Here is a 25,485-nt window from a genome sequence, read left to right as displayed (position 1 = left end):
TTCTAGTGCAAATGTCTTAGCAAACTTGAAATAAGACAAACCTGACTTACAAGTAACTTTTTAGCAAGATATAGAGGCTTGTTTAAGTGAATAATTACTTAATATTGATGATAAAGTATACTGGTTTGATTGACAGGTTGTTTAACTTATAACAACACATTTCTCCCTTGTTGCAACAAGGGAGAAATGTGAATGTGAAATAAATGAACTTACATGTAAGTTCATTTATTTTTGTGGCCCCGAATCCTTTCAGCTTAACAACTTTGACTATCATGGCAAAAACACTGTTGCAATATCGTTATTGTACTGCATGGTAGATTCATATTTAACACCAGTTTTCAAATTAAATTAACCTCAGTAAACAGACATTTTAAAAAAGTAAATGTATTTTATTCCCATCCTGATAAACCACCAAGCTAAAAATAAGAAAAAATGTTTAAATAATAGCATAAGACAGACAGATGATGAAGACTTACCACGTCTAAAATGCCGCCCAGAATCATTTCCAGCTGAACCTCTGTGGTTGTGTTCCAGTTTTTCACAGGACGTTCAATCTGAAGAGCGCTATTTGTCGCATCCAGGTTGAGGTGATTCAACAGAGAAGAGTAGGAGCAATCTGAAGCCTGGCTGCAGGAAACACCTGAAACAAACCAGAAATATTTTCCAAGTTAGCAAGCTTTAAAACATGATTAAATATAAAAGTTTACGCTGTAGAAGCTCACCGGCTAAAACAAGAAGAGTCAGAGTCAGAGCTGCCATGACCGTTTGCTTTCGCCTCAGTCTGAGGGATTCTTTACAAACTATCCAGCTGTTTATGAGCACACCTCAATAAAAAGTGCAAATATAAAATCAATACATGGATTTAGTGGTGGAACATAATCTCCTTTAGTTGTGTGTTCTGGATGTTTGACCAACCAAATGTTTTCTTTGTTCAGCTGCAGCCGGTCAGCAGGAACAAAACACCTGCGGCTTTTTAATTTAAACAATCCTTACATATAGTTTAGATAGAGGTCTGACTGAAAACTAATATGTGCAGGTTTCACTGAAATCATTACAATCCAATAACCCTGGGACAAAACCTTTCAAAACTGTATTGACAGTTCAAGCTTTAAAAATCAGGCGCTGCTAATCAAATTAGAAAGAAAGATTATTTAGAAATAAAAAATATTAGGACAGCGGTCAATTCCCTCCAAAATCAGATCATGTTATTGCTAGAAGAAATGATAAAAAAGCAGCTAGCATGTAGCATGTTGAAGTTTAGGACACAACCATCAGATGAAGACTGAAGAAAGACGGTGATGGTTTCCTTCCTCTGAGAATAGAAGCAGAACTTTACTATGCAGAGTTGCATCTGAATGAACCTCAATATTTGCAGAAAACCAAACGCATAATTTCAGCTCAGACCCCAGTTCAAGCCAAATAATTATCATTATTAAACATCAGTTTGGGGCTGCAGAAAAGCACTACAAAGGCCACAAATGGCCCACGCTCTTCACTTTGGACACCACTGACTTAAATGATTTCAGAAACTCTAATAGGACGGATTATTCTTACTGTGTTTTAATTTGTGAAATCCCAGTATCCTAATGGTTTGCATGCATGGAAAGTTAAAACTACAAATGTTTTGAAATAAACATCTAATAACAAATGTCGATTTAGCAGTTTTTTTTAGTTTTTACAATAGTTGAATATCCACAGAATGATACTAAAAACACCTGTAATCTAAATTTATTTCATGTTTTCTTTATTTTAAAACATAAACTAGAAATTTATGGTGGTTCTTTAAAATTTCTGTAAAGTAGAAACTTATCAAAATGTATAAATTGTTTTTTTGTTTTTTAAAGAAAATAAGCAGTGAATTAAAAGTAATAATTTAAAACATTCAGGGGTGTCAAACTCCAGTCCTCTGCTGTCCTGCAGTTTTTAGATGTGCCACAGGTACCAAACGCTGGAATGAAATGGCTTCATTACCTCCTCCTTGTGTAGATCAGCTCTCCAGAGCCTTGCTAATGACCTAATTATTCTGTTCAGGTGGTGCAGCAGAGGCACATCTAAAAGTTGCAGGGAAACGGCCCTCCAGGACTGGAGTTTGACACCTGTGATTGTTGCAAGCTGGTGACTAGTGAGTACGTTGAGTAGCTTTTATTTTGGAAATGCTCGCCGGAAGTTGCTGTCATGCGGAAGTGGGTCAGCTGATTGCTGTGATAGGTGCTCAGCTGGGCTCAGTCTCACAGCCTTATCAGTCCGTCAGGATGTGCTTTTATCTGTGCTTCTTTTCGGCGTTTCCCCCCTCAGTTTGAAAGCGGAGCGGCTCATGTTGGCTGTCGCTCTTTGGGCCCGTTTATTGGGTTAGCTGGCAAGAAGTTACCGCTCGGAGCATCCTGCTAGCATAGCAGCTAAATCAGCTAGAAGACTGGAGGTGAGTGTGTTTACTTTCTGTCTCTGTTGACACCAGTGAAGACACCTGCAGAATAACCTTAAACAAATCATGTTGTATTGGAAAATGATGTAATTAATGAAATTTAAATTATAAGAGCTGTGAGGGTTATACCATTTCGTTATTCGCTTTGATACTAGCAGCATCAAAATCTGATAGTTAAAACAGGCTTTTCCAGAGGAATGTCCGTAGAAATTACTGTAAACGCATAAAATAATTTATATTTCTATAAATTTTATATAGTAGTTTAATTGTGAAACGGAAGTAAAACATCCAAATAAATTAGTTTGTTCCTCTTTCAAGACAACTAAATGAACCTTAAGAGTTTCACGCTGGGCCACAGCTGATCTTTATTTTTATCTGCGTGTTTTGCAAACATTGTACTATGTATAAAACTCATTGGGGCATATCAGGTGAGTTGTATCTATTTTGGGATTTTTTGTGAATGTAAACAATTAGACATTGTTACAGTCGTATAAAAAAGTTTAGGCATCCTTTTTTCATCTTCTAAATATTTGGGTGTTTGCAACAGCTGTCTCTAATAGCTGATGGACACAGTAATATTTCAGTATTAAAATGAGGTTTATTGGTCTAACAGAAAATGTGCAAGGTTCCTTTAAATTTAAATTTGACAGGTGCAAAACTTTGGGTACCCTTATTTTATTGATTTAAATACCCTAAAGTACTTTTCACTGACTTACTGAAACACAAAATTGGTTTGGTAACTTCATTAAGATTTGAGCTTCGTAGCCAATCATGACAAAAGGTATCTCCTCTGAAGAGTGGCATCATAGGTACCTCAAAACGGCTCCGAAATGATCTGCAAACAAAGATTGTTCAACATAGTTGTTTAGGGGAAGGATAGAAAAAGTTGTCTGAGATTTCAGCTGTGAGTTTCCACTGTGAGGAGCACAGTAAGGAAATGGAAGACCACTGGGACAGTTCTGGTTAAGCCCAGAAGTGACAGGCCAAGAACAATATCAGAGGCAGAGAAGAAGAATGGTGAGAACAGTCCAGGACAACCCACAGACCACCTCCAAAGACCTGCAGCATCATCTTGCTGCAGATGGTTTCACTGTTCAACAATTCAGCGCACTTTGCACAAGGAGAAGCTGTATGTGAGAGCGATGCGACAGAAGCCTTTTCTGCAAGCATGCCACAGCCGCTTGAGGTCTGCAAAAGCACATTTGGACGAGCCAGCTTCATTTTGGAATAAGGTGCAGAGAACTGATGAAACAAAGATTGGGTTGTTTGGTCATAAAAAAGGCCTTATGCATGGCGGCAAAACGCAGCATTCCAAGAAAAACCCTTGCTACCCACTGTAACATTTGGTGGAGGTTCCATGATGCTTTGGGCTGCGTGGCCAGTACCGGCACTGGGAATCTTGTTAAAGTGGAGGGTCGCATGGATTCCACTCAGTATCAGCAGATTCTTGAGAATAATCAAGAATCAGTTACACAGTTGAAGTTATGCTGGGGATGGATATTTCGGCAAGACAATGATCCAAAACGCCGCTCCACATCTACTCAGACATTCATGCAGAGGAACAATTACAATGTTCTGGATGGCCATCCCAGTCCAGACCTGAAGATCATTGAGCATCTGTGGGATGATTTGAAGGGGCTGTCCATGCTCGGCGACCATCACACTTAACTGAACTGGAATTAAGAGGAATGGTCAGAAATGCCTTCATTGGGTCCAGGAACTCATTAAAAGCTACAGGAAGCAGCTAGACGCTGTTTGCAAAAGGAGGATCTACTAAATATTAATGTCACTTTTCTGTTGAGGTGCCCATACTTTTGCACCAGTCACATTTTGTTTTAATGTGTACTGCACATTATTTTTCAGTCCAATAAACCTTCAATGCTGAAATATTACTGTGTCCATAAGTTATTGGTTGTATCAAACTGAAATAGCTGCTGCAAACATCCAAATATTTAGAGATAAAAGTAATTAAGATTAATAGGGGTGCCCAAACTTTTTCATATTAACATATATATATTTGGCAACAAAATGGAGACATTTCCCTGGAGATGTATTAAATCTATGCATGCTCAATGATGTATAGGTCTACTTATTAATGAACTGTAATTTGGATTGGTAAAATGCATTTTCTGACCACATCCTTGGAAATCCGGCCATGTTGGCCACATAAACAGAAAAGTACAGCAAAGTAAAGGGGAAAAAAACTGAAAATTACATTTTATTTGACATTCAAGTGTAATAAAGTTATAGCAGCTGGACAGTTTTAGCTGATCCGTTTATGGGTTATCATATTTTTATACTAATTACAACCAAGTTGAAACTGTTTCTGCAGCAGGACAATGATGGCATCCAAACTGGTTTGAAAACAGAATATTAAGCTGAAACTTGTTAAATTTCGTCACCGTGCTTAAAGCTGAGTCAGTGCAGGAAACCGACTAGTTTAAATTAACTCTGCATACTTTACTGAAGGGACCGGACAAACATTCAGGTACCACAATCTGACTACAGGGAGGGTTTGTATAATTAGAGGAAATCAACAATAAATTCAGACCTGACCATCATCTAATCACAAATCTCTCTACTTTAATAGATTCCAGTTTGATCACCTGCTGGCAGAGCAGAAAATGTTTAATGATTTAAGTAATCAATTATTTTGTCAGTTAATCAAAGTTTGCCACGTTCTGCAGATTTTTTTTTTTATTTCACCACTTTAGATGTTTTTTTTCCAAAATATTAGAAATGAAATGGGCAAACGGCTCAGTTCCTTTTTTAAATAAGAAAACAAACATCTTGTTGCTTAAAATACAAAATTGTTGCAATTTAGTCTATGCTTATTTGTAGTGAATGTTGCATCGTCAGGTAAACAAAATGCTGCCTACTAATGTGTGGTTTTGATGATTGGACAGCAAAATGTGCTTTATAGTTTAACTTGATTTGAACCAGGTGAAGGTAAAACTTTCACTTGAGGAGTTTTGAATAAAACGTTTACAGACAAAAGAATTTTCATCTTAAATTGAAAATATGTATATTTTTTTGCACAGTTTTGACGTAATAGCTGCTCTGATTACTTTAACAAATTATTCTGAGTCTGTATGCTTCATTTAACAGTTGATTACTAAATTAGTTGACTATTTCAATATTGATTTGTTTTAATGCAACATTTTCACCTCTGCAGGTGAGGATTGCAGTCATCTAACATGGCAGGTGGAATCACAGAAACCGGAGAGCCCTACTCTCCATTTGTGAGTATCGCTAAGATTTATACAAAGAAATGTCTGTCTGAAATGTAAAGATTAATCTTAGCAGATTTATTCACCTACTTGTAAATGCTCTGTTGAAACACATGCTAATCTTTTTCTTCTGGAGACGGCTCCTCATTAAAAAGCTGTTAATAATTTACCAAAATGCACATGACAAGCACATCCTCTTCTTTTTTTTTTTTTTATCGGCATGCACCATGCTTCTGTGGTCTGCACTCATGTTTGACAGCTCACTCTGTTGTTCTCTGGTTTTGCTTACATCAGCGTGACTTCAGAGGCTCGGATGGTTTCTCTAGGAAGCGAAACCTTTGAATTATTAAGCAACCTGTTATAGGATCGTCCAGTTTTCTTCAGAAGAGATGTCTTCAGTCATAATGGGTCTTAATGAAGCAAAATGCACTCAATAAGTTCATATTTTATTGTGGCAGCTTCATCTTTCATTGAAAGATTCACCCTTTAATTTTAGAGTTTTGGTTATTTTTTGTAACGGAACCATCATCACAAATAGTTAGAAGTATATTTAAAGTTTTTTAATACCAGTTGTGGTTTCTGATTTTAATCTTTTTTGCTTTAAAAAAATACAAATTGCAGAAAATCTTTAAAAACTGGCTTTTCTCAATAATTCCTTTGAGTTGACCTAATGTCAAAGTTGAAATAAATGCAAAAACCTTGATAGACTGCATGGCATCGTTAACTCTGAAACGGGTTCAACAGAACCTGCAGGGTTTCAGAGCACTGCAAAAACACAAAACTTTACCAAATATCTGGTTTAGTTTCTAGTCCAAATATAAGTACACAAAACAAAAAGTAACTTTTTAGAAAGATCTATCAACTTGTTTTGAGTCAGTAATTGCTTAATATTGATTGTCCCACTGGCAGATTTTCACTTTTAACAAGTAATTTTTCCCACATTTCGAGTAAAATTTGTGAATCTAAAACTTTCTCAACATTAGGGATTTGAGCTCTTTCTTTCTGAAAAGTTACATGCAAGTTTTCTCTTATTTCAAGTGTACTAAGATATTTGGACTAGAAACTAGACAAATACTTTAAGATTTTTTTTTTTGCAATATGTTTAAATATCCAACCTTGTAACATGAGACAATTAACTAGAAGAGGTACTAATTTTGTTAGATATTTTCACCCCAGAATAAATGTCTTCAAATTAAATGTTTTAATTTTAAAGCGTTTTGTCGATGAATTAAAGCTGCAGTTCAGTCTCTGTGGATTAATGGCTGTCTTGCCTTGTTTGGCCTGCAGGTGGGGCTGGTGTACATGTTCAACCTGATTGTGGGAACAGGAGCCCTGACCATGCCCAAAGCCTTCGCCGCAGCCGGTTGGGTGGTCAGCTTGTCGCTCATCGTCTTTTTAGCATTCATGAGGTGAGTCTGCTGGGAGTTAAACTCTCATTTCCACCTCTACTGCTCCAACATGTTTTTTTTTTCCCTCTTTTCTCCAAACATTATTGCTTTTCTGCTCCCTGCAGAGCAGATTATTCTGGCTTTAATGATGCAGCAGATGCAGAGTCATTCATGCTTCTTTTCTCTAGTGAACCAAGAAGGCGTCTTCAGAATAAACAGGCTTGAAAATAAACGTGATTCAGTCAGAAAAATGACAAACATTGATTTAGATCAAAGAAATGGCAGTTTTATGATGTTTATGCAGAGATGTATGAGAAACAATTGGTCATTTTAATACTATTTTTAATTTAAGGTTTAGATCATTTTGGGGAACTTTGTAATCTCTGAAATTTTGTGCAAAAGTCTTGAGTCATTCCCTGAATCGGTTTGAAATGCAGTTTTTTAAAAATCTGTTTCTTTCCTTCTATCCTTCAGCTATATGACAACCACTTTTGTGATTGAGGCGATGGCGGCGGCCAATGCTCAGCTGCGTTGGAAGAGAAGAGAGCAGGAAGAGGTATGATGACAAACTCGGCGATGTGATGAATCAGAAAAGAAGCATATTCAAAACGCAGTTGATGATTCTAAGTCTGGATTTTGATCTGAATCTGGACCAATTGCAATCTGCGGCTTTTTTAGGGTTATGTTTGGAGATTTGGTTTGATTGTGGATCAGAAATGGATAATTTGTAAAAATTTTCAGCTGTTGTGGTTCAAATAAATCAAACCCTTTGAAAACCTGTTCCCCTCCTGGCCTGTGGGGGCGCTGCACCAAGGACCACTGAAGAAAACAACATGGAAACCTCTGAAGAACTGAGCGCAACTTTCTTCACAAAATGCAAACAAGTTTTGTGGTTGGAGGATTTCTTCTGCTAGCATTAGCCTAGCGCGTTTTGGTTGTATTTACCCAGAATGCTCTGGGTTGTAGTTTACTTCCTGCTTTTGAAGTAAAAGCTCTTACTAAGCTTGATATCAGCTATCAAGCTCAGTAAGACGAGCTTGATAACTGATATTTTTTGAGGGGAGATTTTGTTTGTGGAGACTTTATAATCAATTTTATTTTTTTAAAATGTGTCTATTGATCTTTGAGCAAACTTGCATTTTAATGCCATTATCAATTAGATTAAAATTGGCTCAAAACGATTTTAGTTTATTGCAGTTATATCTGGAACAGTTTATGGACCAGTAACTGCCGTTGACATCTGAGCTGTTCAACCGAACGTATGCTGAGGTTTACAGGCGACCAGAGTTGGATTATCCAGATCTCCCCACTGAACTGGACTTTCTGTACAAACCAAAGAGTTTAATTAAAGCAAACTGAACTGGTGTGACTTCACCAGTCGAGATGATTTAAGCTGCTCCAGTTCAAGAAAACAAACATCTTGTCTTTGCAACTTTTACAACAGTTTTGTCTCCTTTAAAACATTTCTAACTGTCCATTTAAATCATGCGAACAACTCCTAAAGCCCTCTAACCAATGTTCCAGCCTAATAAAAGGTAAAAGCAATTCCTCGACTGTAAAAGAATAAAGTGCCCAGTGAAGATAATGGGCTTCACTCGAGCAGAGAGAAATAAAGGGCGTTGAGCAGCAAACATTCCCAGTTTTACTCCTCTGTTTTCCATTATGTGGGAGGAAAATGCTGGGGAGCGGCGCGGCGATGAATCAAAGGCCGAGCGGTTGAGGCTCGCTGCGACCCCAGCTTTTCGTCTGCAGGGTCGTAACTCCTGAGCTGAAACCTGAAGGGAGTTGGGCGAGATGACCTCAGGGAAACGGAGCAGCAGCTTGGAGTGGACAGAGACTCAGGAAAAATGACAACTCGGCTGTTTCCCTTATTAGAGAGCAGCTTTATAGAGAAAAATAATATCCGTCGTTGAGCTCATATGTTCATTTATTCAATAATTTAGCAGCAAAACAGATTTTTCAATTGAAAATTTTGCTCTTTCCAATTAGACTCTGCAATTTCTTGATTAAAATATGTAAGTCCCATAATATCGTAATAAGTTTAATATTTTACCAAATACAACCATGTGATTAAGACTGCTTAGGAGTTGGTTAAAAACAATGAAATGATATAAAATCATCTGTTTTACCAAATGTAAGGGGGAAATGATGCAAACATTTCCTTTTTCAGGTTTCTTGGAACAAATGGGGAAAATGAATGCTTTTGTTTGAAAACTTAAAGATTTAATTTTTCTGTATTAACTGAAAATCTTCCTTATTCTGTTAGGTTTCCCATTAATTATAGACCATGTGATTAACTTGATTAAAATATTTTAATAAAGTTCCACCATTAATTTCAATATCAGAACTTTTGATTCTTTTTCAGATCTGGAACAAACTTCCAGAAAACTGGAAAACGGCTGAAACAGTTCCTTTAAATCCAGACTCAAAACCCCCACCTGTTTAGCTTTGCTTTTCCACCATAATGAATAAAACGCTGACCAATAAATTCAATGCGTATTGATGATTTTAATGATCACTGGTTTCTCAGTTGGTGACTGGTGTTGGACTTTTCCCTCCTGAAAACTGGAGTTTGACTTTTCTCTGTGCGTGCGTTGCTCTGCCTGCCGTTTCCTGTTATCTGCCGTCGGTCTTCATCTGCTCTGCTTTAATTCGGCTCATGATGCTCACAAATTTTCATTGACGGCTAATTGGCGTTAATCTGCAGAGACGCTGTGGTTTGGAGAGCGCCTGCGCAGCACTTCGCAGCTGCTGCCTGTAATTTCCAGATGTTTGCGCCAGTGTGTGAAATAAACGGCGAGTTAATAGCTTGTAATCTGACTGTTGGTGTTGTGAAATTAGGAAAGCAGAATAAAACTTTTTATTCTCCACAGACGGACGACAGCGACTCCACGTCCGACTATTCGGATGACGATTCGGGTCGAGGTCGGTCGGAACCGGAAACGAAGCCCATCCTGTCTGTCCGTGAGTATCGTTTTCATGCAGGGATGTCCAAAGTGTGGCTCAGGGGCCATTTGCAGCCCGCTGGATGATTCAAGAATGGAGTGAATTCACAATTATTTAGAACCTTTTGCCATAATGGCAAAAAGTTGGGCACCACTGTTTTATTGGGAGATAAATTAACATATTGATTAAAAAAACTCAATTATTGATGAAAACAAACTTCTAGTTATGTTTAATTTCACTTATATAAATAATTAAGCTACGATCCATAATTTTTTCAAACCAGGAGTTTAGATCTACATTTTTCTTCTCGCTGTATGAATTTAAGATGAGACGAAACGTCTCCTGTTTCAGGTCAGTCACCAAAATTATTTCTATTTGCTAGGATCCACAGCGACAGGAAGAGGATGTGAGAAATGATTACTCCGACGTCTTTAACTGTCACATTGTGGATGCATTATAAAGGGGAACACATTTTGTTCTTCCGTTTGAGTTTCTAGTGTTTCTAAAAACAGCAGTGCTTAAAAAAACAACTCAGGCTTTTTTGGCAAGAAGTCGGAAGTTTTTTAGTGTTTGGTAAATGAGCCGTTTCAACTGTCCCGACTGAGGCCCATTCCGGGTGCACTAGGGCGTTGCCTAGCAACCTAACTGGAACGTGACCCGTTACCTAGCAACCCAAGCTGAGCTCCAGCATGTTGGTGCAGCTGGTTTTACTGCCATATGTGCTGAACTACAACCCAGTGTTATTCTGACTTTATTCTCATGACTGTATTCTCTAAATATTATGACTTATGATTTTATTCTTGTACCTATTTTGACTGTATTCTTGAAATTTTGTGACTTTGTAATTTTATTTACTTTTTGTTAGTAACCATTTTTGTAAGACTGGTAAAAATAAAGCTTAAAATTGCAATGTTTTGGAAAAATGCATCATGTTACAGAAAAACAACATTGCAACATCCTGAAGAACTGAATAGTAGAGAAAGCTGCTGATCTGTTTCTGTCAATCTGTTTCCACAGAGAGGTCGGGTCACGATCACTTCGACATCGTGGAGCGGGTCGAGATGGGTCAAATGGCCTCCATGTTCTTCAACAAAGGTAATCTTCTTCTCTCTCTCTCCTTGATATTCAATCAGCCGGAGACGCCATCATTAGCCACGTCTATTATTTATGGACGAGTCGGAAGACTGCGTGGGATCGTTCATCAAAGATTTTTTTTTTTCCTTGCACCTTTTATGAGCGGCGCTCATTTATAAAGGAAGGCTGCTGGCGGTTTAATTGGCTGTAATTACATATGAATAAATTGCCTTTGGTTCTAATTACCTTTGAGCCCATCAGTGCTGAGCGTGTGGGCGGCGTTGGGGGGCATGGCTGTTTGTTTTTTACCTCTATATGGCCGACTTTCTATCATTCCTCTCGATTTGATACAGTAGGGCAGGGGTGTCCAAAGTGCGGCCCGGGGGCCATTTGTGGCCCTCGTAAATGTGTTTTTATAACAAAGTTTTAGCAAAAGGTAAAACCAACTTTATCCAAAGACTTTTACTGAAAAGCCAACTTTGCTGCAACCAAATCATTCTTTCAAATTTATTCTTTCTAAAACTTCCCAAAATATTTTTGAAACAAAAAATAACCCAATAAATCCTGTTATTCCTGAAAATAAATTTATTCAGTCAAGTCCAACATAAACTAAATGTCTGTCTTTTAGTACAGCAAATATGCAAAATCTACATATCGTATTAGAGGCGTAAGGAAAAAAATGAATTCTTCCAAACGTTGGAGAGCAATCAGAAATTTTCTAGAAAAGCAAGTGAAATTTGCTAAAAAAAAAATTTTAGATGAATATCAAAAAGTTTCTACCAGATACTTAGAAAATTCTGATTTTCAAATGTTAAATCTTTTGAATTTTTTCTAGAAAATTTAAGTTTTTGACTTTTCAATCTACAAAAGTACTTCTTCCTTTGGGAGATTATTTTTACTGACATAAGACATTTTTTCCAGTGTTGCATGTGAAATCTTCCAAAGGAATTGGAACTTTTTCATTAAAATTAAGGAATTATCTTAAAGCAAGCTCCTATGTCTTAATTATAGGTGTCTTATTTTGAAAATACTAAAATATCTACACTAGAAACTAGACTAAAAATACTTGGTGAGATTTTGTTTTTGCAGTGTGTGAGTATTGTCTTGGTTTTACCTGGACTCTGGTAAATGCCTACATGATTGTGGAACTACTGGTGATGCAGGCTGGAGTCAGAATCACCTTGAAGCACGCAGATGGAGATCCCTGCAACTCCGTGTTATCGGTGCGTCGCCCGGCTCTGTTAGCATGCACAGCGCCCTCCTGCTCCCTCGTCTGCTCGCCTTAATCAGCTTTACGCGTGCGACTTGAGTCTGCAGGGTCCCTGTTGTTGCAGGAATAAAAGAACAGCAAAAGGTCAAAGCTCTGACAACGTCATCTGTGCTGGGATGTTGTGTCCTGCAGCTGTTCACCAGCAGGGGGAGCACTTGCCACACACGCAGTCACACACACATGACTGCACTCTTGCATGCCATCAAGCAAGTCGTGCTGTTGAAGCTGCAGCCGCTGGCTTGTCACTCGGCTTTGAGGAGCTGCAGAAAATGATACAGAGAAGCTCCTTGCTGGCTTTTCACTCCGAGATGTGAGAGTAACACGTGGAGGTATCGATTGGTGATGAAGAAATGACTTTTCTCCCAGCGTCTCTCCTTTGACATGATGGGAAAGCTGACTGTAATCAGAAATGAATTATACAGGCACATGCTGACCGGAGAAAATGAAGAAGCTACTTCATGTTTGACTGACTGCCTTGAATTCATGATCCAAGCACAAGCTGTGGATTTTTGTTTTGATTTTCCTGACAGATTTGGTTGATCTTGTGGTGGCACTGGTTGCCTTTTTCTGCAAAACAGTGGAAAATAAGAGGGTTGAAGCTAATTATTTTGATTAATTGGATAAAAAGAATTTGGCAGATTTAACCACTAAAAGCTGCAGTATAAGAATCCGTTTTCTCATTTGTTGAAACCGTCACCATGTTGATGGGATGATTTGTAAAATAAAAAAAACCCTTTGCCTTCAACAACCACTAGCGCTGTCAATCACTTCTCCTTGCTTTCTGCTATGCTGCAGCTAGCATAGCATTTCATGAATGCTAAGGCTAGTTAGCATAGCTAGTGGGGACGGCGGATAACTTGTTTTTCTGTAATGGTAAGTTGTTTCTCCACCATTGGCATATTTAGAAGTGAGTACATGAGATTGATTGGCGCTAAAACCATCATTGTACTACAGATTACTGATGTTTTCTAATACGTAAACTTGGCTTAACTCATCTTCGCAATCACTTAAAAATAAACAAACGCCGTTCAGCCTGGTGGCCCGCCAGACCTCAAATATACTAAATCTTACCAGTATTTTTGGTCTGGTTTCTAGTCCAAAACTTGAAATAAGGCAAAACTAACACAAGTAACTTTTCAGCAAGATATAGGTGCTGATTTAGAGTACAGATTACTTCACTTATAATATGGGAAAAATGTCTTCCTATAAGCTAAATAATCTGCCAATGAACCAATACTTTTTTGTCAATATTAAGAAATTGACTCAAAACAAGCTCTTGTATCTTGCTGAAAAGTTACTTGTAAGTTGTCTGATTTCAAGAGTACTAAGATATTTGCACTAAAAACGAGACCAAAAATACTTTAACGTTTTGTTTTTCTGTATTGGGGAAACTCAGAGGGAGGCTGTGGTGCTTAAATGTCTTGGTGATTTAAATTCTTTTTTTTTGATGCTCACTTTGAACTTCAACATGCTTCAAGTTTCTGCAAGGTGATTGGCTGATTCCCTCAACTGTTAATGAGCAATCGAGCAGGTGTACCTGCACAAAGTGTTGTAGCTGAAACTGTTATCACAGGAAGATATAGATTCTTCACTGAGGTAATTAAGCAGAATGAATGGAAGCAAGTTCATTACGCCAGGTTGCATTTCTACAACATTAAACGAGTGCAACACCACCTCTCCACTCTGTTCTGCCTATCAGTCCTACACCTTTACAGCCAATTAAAAAGCTTTCCCCTGCTGCTGCAGAGCGACGCTTGGAGGACGTTTGACTTCCTCTTGGGTAGAAATTGACGTGACGGCAGCGGCGGCGGTTCTGTTGGAATAAGTCCATGGATTTTGTATCAGCCCGACCTGCAGCCACTGACAGGAATGTTGATGGGGGGCCCAGCTTATCTGCAGCACTGTAGCAGCAGCTGCTTTAACCTTCACATCAATGATTTGAAAGTTGATTAGAAGGCGACTTTGGGAAAGTCACAAAGAGAGGGGCTGTCCTTGCGTCAGCATCTTGTCTCTGCTGTTCTTTACCTGTGATATGACGCGTTGGCTGTGCAAACATCACGATTGTTTCTCCAACGTAAGCCGCCCCTCCCCGACATATGCAGGACCGTGGTGACGAATACTAATTCAATCTGCAGTAAAACGGGCTTCTGTCTGTAATTGGAGTCAAACACGAACACATCTATTGTATTTAAGTGGTTTTGGATTAAATGTCATTGTTGTGAGGAGATGAATATCCAGGCGGTTTGGAAGATAAATGGTCATTTACAGTTTACATCAGTTTTTTCCTGCAATTGTTCCTGGTGTCATTTAATTTCAGTGTTGTGTAAAGACTTGTTGCAGTGAAACTGATCAATATTCAGAGTGCATTTCCAGGAAAGACGTCCGCTTGATGAAGGCTTAATTTGTGACTTAAAGAGACGCAAAACAAATATGGCTTCAGCTTAATGATGGGAGTATTTTAGTTGAATAAAAATGTCCCCCATTGTCCCTTAACTTGTAAATAAAAATGTAAAAACAGGAAAATAAGATTTGAAGACTGAACAGTAAACTTATTTACAGCATAAAGAAAAATACTGTAGTTCAAAAAATTTGCAAATGAATGTCCCACAATAAGAACATTTCTGTTCAACGGGCAAAGTAGATTCACAGAAAAATGGAAAATAAAACGGTAAAAATACTGTATAGTTGGGGCAAAATTACAACATAATGTAGTCATTAGGAAAACGGTGTACTCCAGTCCAAAAGAAACGGAGTTTAATTTAAAAATGAACAAAATGACAATTTAAAAACTACAATAAAAACTCTGCAACAGTATAAATGTGCAGCAGAAAGAATTAATATATGAATACAGTAATTAGAAAAAACTGACTAAAATGTACATTTTTGTATAAAAACGGACTGGAACTGGAAAAGCTGTCGGATAACAGCAGGGCTGTAAATGTTTATGGTTTGTTGGGAGCAGTTTAAAGTCTTAACAGGAAGGATCTGCTGTAAATGCTCCTTTGTGCACTTTGGATGCAGCAGCTCGTCCTCCAGGGTTTCACTTGATACAAACCTTTCGGTTTTATTTTCTGTTAATTTTTCTCTTTTTGTTTTTAAAAATTAGATTGCGTTAAATCACATTAAGTTGGTTTGACGCAGTGTAGTGTGAAAGCGAAGCACAGCAGTGGAAAATACAAAAAATATCGTAACTCTGATCCCCAATCAAACCGGATCTGTCGAACTTTTGGGTGTGGAATCAGTAAGTCTGTTATCTGTAAATTACCTTCATTAGTTTTGCAGTTGGATGTTTTCTCAGCTCAGTCCGTCTCTGCTGTGTTTGACCAAATGTAGCCTTGGCGTTTTTCTCCCCGAACCGACAGGCCGTCATGTCCGCTGTCAGTCCGGTCAGAGGTAATGTGCTGATGGATGCTAATGATTCCCACAGCTGCATGAAGCGCCGCGCCGCTACATGAAGACTCATTTCGCTGCGTTTTTGCCTGTGGCTCTGGGTAATTGGGTGATATTGGTTACAGTCTTGTGAAAGTCTGCGTCCCCCGCGGTCACACCATCGCTTACTGACGGGCGGAGCAGAGAACAGGACTTCCTGTAATGTGTTCATGTTGATCCAGCGCTAAGGAAAAGAAGCTTAAATCTTCCAGAAGTTCACATTTCAACTTAATTTTCTAAATGGCATCTCCAGCTACATTTTTACGCTAAAGTTTGTGTGCGAAACACGTGTGCAAAGTGTCAGCATGACAAAATATGGATAAATAAAATACAAATAGGTTTTTATTTACAGATAAATAAAACTTTATAGTCTGACTATAAACACAAACGGGCCTGAGTTCAGTCATGAGTGAAACAGTTTTTGTTAAACTCTAATGGAAACTGTGACCTGTATTTATCTGTTTGAGTTTGTCTGATTTAACTGTTATGTATCCAGTTAAATGTGAATTAAAATAATTATATCTGGTTTGTTTGGCTGCAGGTTAACCAAACAAGCATCTGAGAACTTCAGCTTGATAAATATTTATAGTTAACATTTCTAAAAGGATGTAATAATTTCTTTACCATCCTGAATATAAAACCTGGAATTGTTGGAGATGTTTGGTTTGAGACAATCAAACTGTTAAACTTTTTTTTTGAAAATGTGCGTTTTTACATTTCAAAATAACAAAACTAAGTTTAGAGTGCGATCCATTTACATCACTTATATTTATCTATTGTATTTATATGCCGATTAAATAATTTTTAAATTAAAAATAACAGCTGTTTACGTGCACTATGCACATTAGAAAGCAAAGTTGTAAACGGGACAGTTCTCACCGAGACTCGTTCACAGCAAAGACTCGTTCAAAAGAATCAAGTCGCTAATAAACGACACTTCAGTATTCCCTGCTGGTCTGATCATATAATCCTGGCGTGGTTTCCTTTCAAGCGGTATCTTTTTTTTCTTGAGTGACCCAGTTTTAAGCCACTTATCCATTATTTTTAAACACTATAATTAGATAAGCTAGCTGTAGCGTCGCACCTTGACCTGACGTCACAACAAACGGTCGTTGACATGCAGTACCTCCTAGACCAGTAGGGGGCTCCCTCGGACACGGTTTGAGAAGGTCTAGAAGTTTCTCCAACCTCATATCCTCTGAAATTGGTTTTAAGAACTAAATTGTTCATTTAGTTTTAAATCTCTATTTGAACTTGATTTAATCATTAGCTGAACTCTCTGGGCTTTCTAAGAATTTGTGGTCAGAAGATGGAAATCTGTCCAGCTTTATTTTTTTAATGGGCCCTACTCATGTCTTGGGCAAAAATGAATTATCTGACCCCTCGTTTATGGTGCAGAGGATGATGGATGTGCAGCACGTTTTGGATGTTTCTACTGGTGAAATTTGTCGATCATTGTGGGAGAGAACAGAGAAATTAAAGCTGATGGACGTTTTTGCTCTTATTGAGTGATTAGGGTAATAATTAATCCATTAATATTCCTCATTAAACACAAAAGATGTGCCTGGCACCTAGAGGCTGCCTCAGATGGAGGGACGCCGCTCTAAAATTGATGCAGACGTTTGACAGTCAGCCATCAATCATGGCGGCGTGTTTGGACGGCTGCCGCGAATGAAGAATGTGTTTGTTTGTCGCCTCTTGATCTCGTGTTTCTTAATGAATCGCATCTTCATCCTCTCTGTTTCAGTCGGAGTCAACATGTTCTACATCTGCATCATTGTCTACCTGTACGGCGACCTGGCCATCTACGCTGCCGCCGTGCCCATTTCGCTCATGGAGGTCGCCTGGTGAGACTCCCACTCGTTTGTTTCCTCTTGGCGTGACCTCCTGACCTCTGAGGATGAAACAATAAAGCTTCGTTTGCAGACGCCCGCAGGCCTCCTCCCCTCTGCAGCCTCCAGAAAGGAGTTTATTGCAAAACTGAAAAGAAGATATTTTATTTAGTTAAGGGACAAATATCCAAAATCCAATACAGAAGCTCATATCTCAGTTTTGACCTCAGCGGATTAAAGCTTTTAATTATGCCTTAACCAATCCCATTCAGTTCAACAATATAACGGCAAGAAAAATGAAAATATTTAATGCAAAGTTTTATATTTGATTTTTTTAAAATGTCAGTGTTTTCTTTGGCTGACCTTATTTTTGCAACTATCCTTTTTCAACCTTTTGACATTTAAACTTTCATTAGCATCTTCAGAGCTAAAGCAGCACAAACGAAAAATAGTCGAGTTTGTTGACTCCAATTTTATCTGGAGGAGGAGGGGGGCTGGTTGACCTTTCATGACCTCTGGAAACATTAAAATCTTTAAATGATGGCTGCACAAACGCAGCACAACGTTTGACATCAAATTTGTTACATTTGAAGAAAGTGAGGCGGCAACTTCACTCAGATTCAACACATTACTTCATTCAATGTGAGACACGGCGCCTCCTGAGGTGAGGCGTGGTACTGCATGTCCTCACTCTGGTCCTTTTTCATGTATGCAAAGCATAACTTCAGCAATCTTTGACCACATAAATGTTATTACCACAAGAGAGACTAAAGAAATATCAAACTGACTTTCCATTTTACTTTAACTGCCTCAGCTAATCTAGTTGGGACTAGATTAAAATTTGTAATTAACTGCAGAGTCTGAAATTAATTGCATTTTAGTACCATTTTCAGTTCAAACCCCATTTTGTTTCTGAATTATTGAATAAATAGAAATTAAGAAAAGGTTTGTTTTGTGTTTTTGTTCTTGCGCAGCGGGAATCACTCCTGCAGCGCCGGCAGTGTGAAGTACAACGACACCGACGCCTGCTGGGGCTCCGTCACCAGGAAGGACGCCTACAGGGTGTTCCTGGTGAGTGCTGACGTCTTTCTGCAAACTGGTTAAATCAAAGTTCAACCGGAGCAGGCGTGGCTAAACAAATGGCACTCGGGCCTATTTGCGGTCCTTGGAATAATCTTTCTGGCCCTGATCACTAAGAAATTTAGGCCTCTAGTAAAAGGATCTGATGAAACAAAATCAATAAATATTTTCTGAAATGGAAAGTTTTTTTTTTTACAACTGAAGTATTTTAAGTAGTCATGTTTTTTCATTTTAATTTCATAGTAAGTGTAACTAAAAACATGGAGCTGCTTCTGGCTCAGAAAGCCGATCTGGCCACAGCCAGGATCCCTTCAGACTTAGGCCCACAGCATCACAGAGCCTCCACTGTACCTTACAGACGACATGAGCAGCTCGATTCAGACTGCAGCACATGGTCTCTCCTTCCTCCCGTCTTTCCTTCCTCCTTTTATCGCAATGAGAAATTGTTCCACTCGTAGATCTTTTTTTTTCTCCAATCATTCTTCAGCATCTTTGCCTCCTCTTCCTCCTCCTCATCCTCTGTAAAGTCCTTGAAGTCGCAGCTCCAGTTTTTGCTCTGACAGTGACGGATGTTCTGATCTTTCTGCGTAATTTCGCTCTCCTTCTTGTCCTTGCTTACATTTTAATAGAATTACCAAAAAAGCCAATAAGTGAAATTTTCTCTCCTGTGGGATATTATTTAAATAATGCTGATTTATAATCTCTGCTCGCTGTGTTTACACTTGCAGTTTCTAAAACTAATTTTCTACTTTATGCTCAGTCAGGTATTTCATGCAAATATTTTGTACCAGGAATAAACAGGCTGATCATATTAAAACGCCATTTTCACTTCCATATCGACCTAAACTCTGATCCATTTCAGTTTTATATTAGAAAACTTTTCCTGATTTTTTTTTTTTCTCTTTTGTATGTTTTTAATCTGAAGGCATTTTTCACTGCAGAAATTAACAATAAAACAGGAAACTGGAATAAAAATAATTTCTGTTCAATGAAAACGTATTTAGTGAGGAATCAAGTGATAAAGTATGTTTTACTATTAAGTAAAAATTAGATGTTTACAATGTTTGTGGTTTGTATAACTAAAACAAAATTCTTATTTTAAATGCATCATAGAGAGAAGATGGCGATATTCCAAATCCTCCTTTTCCTTCTATTGCTTAACCCAGATTATAATCGGGTTTGATCTTTCATCAGGTCAAACTGAGCTGCAGATGATCAAACTTTAACAGAAACGACGACAGTAACATCTAAACGAGCTGTAGATGAATATTAATGTTCCAGCTGTTCAGAACCTCCGGTCCGGTTGGACCTACGGTCCAGACCAGCAGAATATTGACTCTGAATTATTGATCGGCTCCTCTCGGTTCGCCGCTGTTGCCTGCCGGGCGAAACCGCCAAGCCGACTGCTTTCCCTCCCAGCAGCGGCTCAAAATTGGTTGCTGAAAGCTAAAACTTTGATATATTAATCTGACCTTTATCTAAAGAAAGATGTGCAGAAACCTGTTTTTATTTCCTCCTCACTTTGCTGAAAACGGATTTTTTTTTAAAATTTTACTCAGTTTTTGTTTTATTGCATTCCTACCATAGAAAAATCAACAGATTACATTAGCATGTAATAAACAATAATGTATTTTGTCTTTATTACATAGTTACCCTAAACAGCAGCTATAAAGTCTTAAAGGGACAGTGTCGTATAAAATCAACTTTATTTTACATTATTTGGAGTGCTTGAGAAATTTCCAGCTGTGAGAAATGCCTGGTTGGACTTAGCCCCGCCTTCCAGGTCTAAGCTCCTCCCCCACTGAGCTCCTTCAGACTAGCCAGCAGCACCTGCTGTGCTTCTGAGCAATGCTGGTAAAAACGTTGTGAAAGGGTGAATAGAGGATCCAAGCAGTGACGACTTCCTGAAGATGGAGTTTCAGAAAGACAGAGGCCCAATTATAGGAGGAGTAAAATTTATTTTGTCATTTGATTTTGTTTTGCTACATTTTTCGTTTTTATATTTGTGTGTGTTGGAGTTTTCTGCGCATTTCCACCTGTTCACTGAACAGAGTAGCTGCATCGACAGTTGCATGAGGGATTCCTCAAGGCTGTATTCTTGGTCCTGACTTGTTTATCAGGTCCGACACTTTTTTAAAGATATTTCAAACCCTGTCCATATAAACATTTTTTAAGTCTTTAGTTTCTAAATGACATGACCACTAAATCCTCCTTTATCTTGTTTTGGGTCTCTGTTGTTAAAAAACATTGAATATTGTTTGAAAATCTGTTTTAAAGAAACTATTTTAGTAGAAGGTCCAACCTAATTAAACCTGCATTTATTGATTTCAGGAAGTTTTTAACTGGCTGACTCCTTATTTCTGGGGGGCTTAAATTAGTTTTCTCTTTACTGTAGAGACTCCTGCCTTGATTTTTACCAGAAAAATGAAACACAAAAACTCTTCCAGTTACTGGACTGATTTTTTGAAGCTTGGAAACCTTTTATGATAAAAAAAAAAACACCTGTAGTTTGCATGCACCTCAAACACAGTAACCTTAAAGATAAGGAGCAGGTTTCCCTCTTTGTTGCACTTATGGTGCACATCTTTACATTTTGTAAAGTGTTTTATAATGAAGCCGACATTGACGACCGTTTTATCTCATGAATATAAAGCAATCGTGTTTGCTGTAAACATTTCCACAGCCTCGACATAATTTAATGTACCAGTGGATAACTTGGCGACCTTAAGGAAAAATCCCAAACTGTTTAAATGTAAACATTGAAATGATTAAAGCGGCTGCCCGTTTCTGAACGAGCCTCTCTTGGGTTTAAATTGTGATTTCTCTGAGCACTTTTGGCAGGTTTCCCCCTCAGGGAGCTTCCTGCAGGACTTGTTTTTTCCACCGTTGACAACAGATTGTGGGATATTTTTAGGTGGAACTACAGCTGTCCCTGCACATATCTACAACTTCACAGAGGGAGCAAGAAAAAACGAGACCAGCATTATATTTAGTGTTGTTACGCTGCTCTATATTTAACCTGTTTTAAAATGGTTTCCAACCTTGCTTTTTTCCTTTCTTTATCCTTTTCTTTCTTTTTCTCTTTGTTTTCTTTTCATTTTTCTTTGTTTTTCTTTTTGCTTTTTCCTTTATGGCTGTTCCAGAAACGCATAAAAAACTTGATTATTGCGTTAAAACCATATTAAAGTCTCGGCTGTAAAGATGAATTTTCTAAACCATCTCTTTAAACTTTCCTGTTTGGGGTGTTTGTTTAAACTTGGTGTCCCTCCAGGCTTTGATTCAGCTTTTATTTTTTTTGGATCCCTCTTTGGGCTGCTTCCTCCATCACATGTCAGAGCTATGAAGTGATTGTCAGTCCTGGCGGCGGCGCTCGGCCTGTGGGGGAATCTGATTTTAAATGCTGTGGCAGAGGTTAAATTAGCTGCTATCTATTTATGATCTCCTCATGCATTTGCAGGTTCTGTTTAGTTTTCCTCCGTCGGGACGTTACTGAAAATATTACACGAAGCAATCGCTCTTACAGGAGCCCAGTTAATATTTAATCAGGTCAGATTTTTGACTTAATCAGTTCTACCATCAATATGAAAGCATTTATCCTGGTTTAAACTGCTGGGATTTTCTCAGCTGCATATTGATTTCCATGTCCTGTGCAGCTGACGGCATCTTTATCCCGTTTTTAGTCTTTCCTGAATCATATTAGGAGGCATTGCATAACACACTGCTGGGTGCTGAGCAGCTTTCATTGGGGTGTCCAAACTTTTTTGGGTCAAAAGTAGTTGTGGGACGAAAAACCCCAACCTAAAATCAAGCAAGTAACATGGCCCGTTTATCGCAGATCCAAAATTTGAGAAGGATTTTTACGGCAGTGTTTTAGGGCCATTATGGATAAAAAAGGAGTACATTTCTGGCAAAAACTCAGAAATTTTCAACATTTGAAATTCAGAAATTTCCATGTTTTTGTAGAAAATTTCTGATCTAAAAATGTGTTTTTCCCTAGCAGATTTCCTTTTCTCTAGAACATTTCTGATTACTGTCAAAACTTTAGAAGAAATGTACTTTTATTTCTACAATGGCCCAGATTTTGCATGTTTTCTGTACTAAAAGGAAAAACATCCAGTTTTCAGATTCTTCTGGGCTCGATTGAATATATTTATTTTCAGTAGTAGGTTTTGGGTACGTTCTTTCCAAATGCTTGCTATATTTAACCAAGTTTTAGAAAGAATAAAGTTGACTTAAGTTTGTTAAAGCTCGGTTATTAAAAACTAATACTTTATGTTGAACTTTATATTTACTTTGCAAGAAAATAATTTTTTACCCTGATTACAATTTAAGTTTCCACCTTCAGGCCAAATTTGTATAATTTTGAGCTGCAGTCGGGGGTCACATAAAATCAATCTGAGGGTCACAAATGGCCCCTGCGCCGCACTTTGGAAATATTTTGTTCTCCTGATTGACCAGAATTAAACTCTGTCCTCGATCGCCTCCTGCTCGGGTTTTTTCACCACTGGGTCCAGTTCAATCTGTTTCAGATGCATTCTTCTCCCAGTTTGCAGGACCTGATGGGAAATCAATGCAGCTTTTGGGATCTGAAGCAGTTTATGCTTACGCTGCATTGTTCGCAGCTGATTTTCATGCAATTACTCCGTCTCCATTAAGCCTGTTGGACTGAAGTTAATTTAAAGTGCAAAGTGCAGCAAAGTGGCTGTAAAACTTGAGAAGTGACCCACCCTACCACTCCGCTCAAAGACGCCGCTGATTGATTAACAAAGATTTATTCCAGGAGTTTTACTGACCTTCATGCCAGTTCTCTATCAACGCCTTTCACTGTAGTCTTTGTTCTTTTAAACATTAGTATCCGCTGCGTTTATATAAGCCATTCAGTTAAAATAAAGGCATTAAAACTGGCTTATGGAATGAAAAATGAGCCAAAAGTCCTTTTCTGTGAAATCAGAAAAGGAGCGGACATAAAGTTAAAGTTGTTTTAGAAATGGCTAAACATGGCTAAACATTGGCTAGAAATGGCTAAACATTGAAAAAATGATAAAGAAATATTTACTATGCAAAATAAAAGCCGCGTATTTATGGACTGCACAACTTTAATGGCATCAATAGGTGGTTAGTGACTCTTTTGGAAAAAGAAACTCAGCTAAACACAGAAGAAATGGAGCAGGAATGGTTTATATGGTATTAAAACATATATATATATATATATATATATATATATATATTAACCAAACAAATTAATGGTGTCAGCAGTTTTGTCGGCGTCTTTCATGAAAAGAAACAGACGGATAGGCAATCGATCAAGAAAATGCTCTGTAGTAAAGAAAAGCAAACCTGGCACATATAATCACTGAAAGGTGTTCAAAGTGTGGCCTGTGGGCCAGTTGCAGCCCTCTGGAGGGTTTTGGGCGGCCAACTTACGAACAGAGCAAATCTGGCCTTCAATCACAGCTGTTTGATTCAGATGGATGCTTTTTCTCTTTCAGGGGAACATTTTTATATATAATTTTTTTTAAATTTGGTATGAAAAATGCATTCCCATTTATTAAAGTTTTTTTGCAAGAGCTGATGTCACTTAAAACAACCCAAAGAAATTCAGAAACTGATGTACTGATCTGTTTCCTACAAAAATCAAACTTAGTTTTTAATTACATTTTTTTGAACAGATAAAATTTAGAAAAGTCACCAAAACATTGTTTTAAAAATGTCTTTTTAAAAATATAACAACTTTGGACCTCTGCTGCAAATTGACAAAACTAACATGAAATGCATAAAATCACAAAAAGTTTGAAGAAAATAAACTTTTAACACTGAGAAAAATATCACTAATTGAGTCGGGTTTAAAACATGAACCTCGTTTCAGTTTTGTGGAGGCAGCAGGAATAAATCGCCGTCAGTTTGTGGTCAGGAAGGAGATGCAGAGGTCATAACGGACGATTTCCATTAATCTGGCCTTGTTGTTCTGTGATAAACGGGATGATTCAGTGGTTTTCCAGATAGCATGTTCTGCACAGCCATGCATCATGTTTTCATTAAACCCTGATACTCAAGGTCATCAGCAGACGCATCGTTTCTCATTTATTAGGTGGTTTTTAAACCTTTGAGTAAAGAAAATTCCTCCCTAAAGCTACAAACATTTATTTTAACATTTTTCCTTTAAACCTCATCAGGCTTACATTTATTTATTTCAATGACTAGAAAGGAGAGAAGCTTCAAAAAGAGCATTTAGATTAGCTGAGCTGTGAATTTTGTTCCTGTGATGTTCAGAAAGTTAGATATTTTGCTGCAGGCTCACATTGCAGCCAGTTTGCTAAACCAGGTAGTGAAAGCTGATTTTTATTATATCCACCTGCCTTGTTGTAGCAGCAAAACCTTAAAGTTAGGAGGAGAGAAACACAGAATAAATCACCTGCTGGATTAAGTATTCAGGCCTTGGCAACTAAATTCAATGCAAACAGAAAAAAATGCATCCTTGATTTTAGTAAATTAAAGACAATCAAGTGTAATATAGAATGTTTTGGAACAATAAAATTAAACTTGTGTAACAAGGAGATCCCCAAAATTTCCATAATTTATTTCAAGATAATTTCCTCATTGAGCTTATTTTATTGATCCATTTTATGTAAACTTAAATCAAAGATTCATGTGTAACATTTTTATTTTAATCAATTGATTTGATGAAAATCAAACAAATTGATTGTATTAAAGAAAAATCCAGTGTGTTTGGAAAAATAAGTAGTTGTGGACATTTTCTTTCCGTTCGACACCTAAAGCCAAAACCAAGTTGATTCCTCAGGAAGGACCTTCTGAA

General features: G+C 37.8%; 2 protein-coding genes across 2 annotated transcripts in view; one reads left to right on the top strand and one right to left on the bottom strand.

Moving 5' to 3' along the window:
* The window catches only part of LOC106957583 (5-hydroxytryptamine receptor 3A-like), a 6,615-nt gene extending 5,778 nt beyond the window's left edge, over positions 1-837 (bottom strand). Inside the window, exons 1-2 of the mRNA XM_015048971.1 lie at positions 723-837; positions 477-640 (exon numbers count right to left, since the gene is read on the bottom strand). Of these exons, the coding sequence (XP_014904457.1) occupies positions 477-640; positions 723-759 (201 nt within the window). The 5' untranslated portion in view covers positions 760-837. The remainder of the gene's footprint in view (positions 1-476; positions 641-722) is intronic.
* A 1,334-nt stretch (positions 838-2,171) lies between these two features.
* The window catches only part of tmem104 (transmembrane protein 104), a 46,040-nt gene continuing 22,726 nt past the window's right edge, over positions 2,172-25,485 (top strand). The window contains exons 1-8 of the mRNA XM_015048979.1: positions 2,172-2,419; positions 5,598-5,664; positions 6,940-7,061; positions 7,515-7,596; positions 9,914-10,004; positions 11,004-11,081; positions 17,507-17,606; positions 18,566-18,662. Coding sequence (XP_014904465.1) covers positions 5,620-5,664; positions 6,940-7,061; positions 7,515-7,596; positions 9,914-10,004; positions 11,004-11,081; positions 17,507-17,606; positions 18,566-18,662 — 615 coding nt within the window. The 5' untranslated portion in view covers positions 2,172-2,419; positions 5,598-5,619. The remainder of the gene's footprint in view (positions 2,420-5,597; positions 5,665-6,939; positions 7,062-7,514; positions 7,597-9,913; positions 10,005-11,003; positions 11,082-17,506; positions 17,607-18,565; positions 18,663-25,485) is intronic.

The sequence above is a fragment of the Poecilia latipinna genome, unplaced genomic scaffold, assembly GCF_001443285.1.
Source record: "Poecilia latipinna isolate Pla-1442-1.1 unplaced genomic scaffold, P_latipinna-1.0 Scaffold917, whole genome shotgun sequence".
NCBI lineage: Eukaryota > Metazoa > Chordata > Actinopteri > Cyprinodontiformes > Poeciliidae > Poecilia > Poecilia latipinna.
The sequence above is the reverse complement of the archived record's forward strand: the minus strand, read 5'-3'. Positions and strand labels throughout refer to the sequence as shown.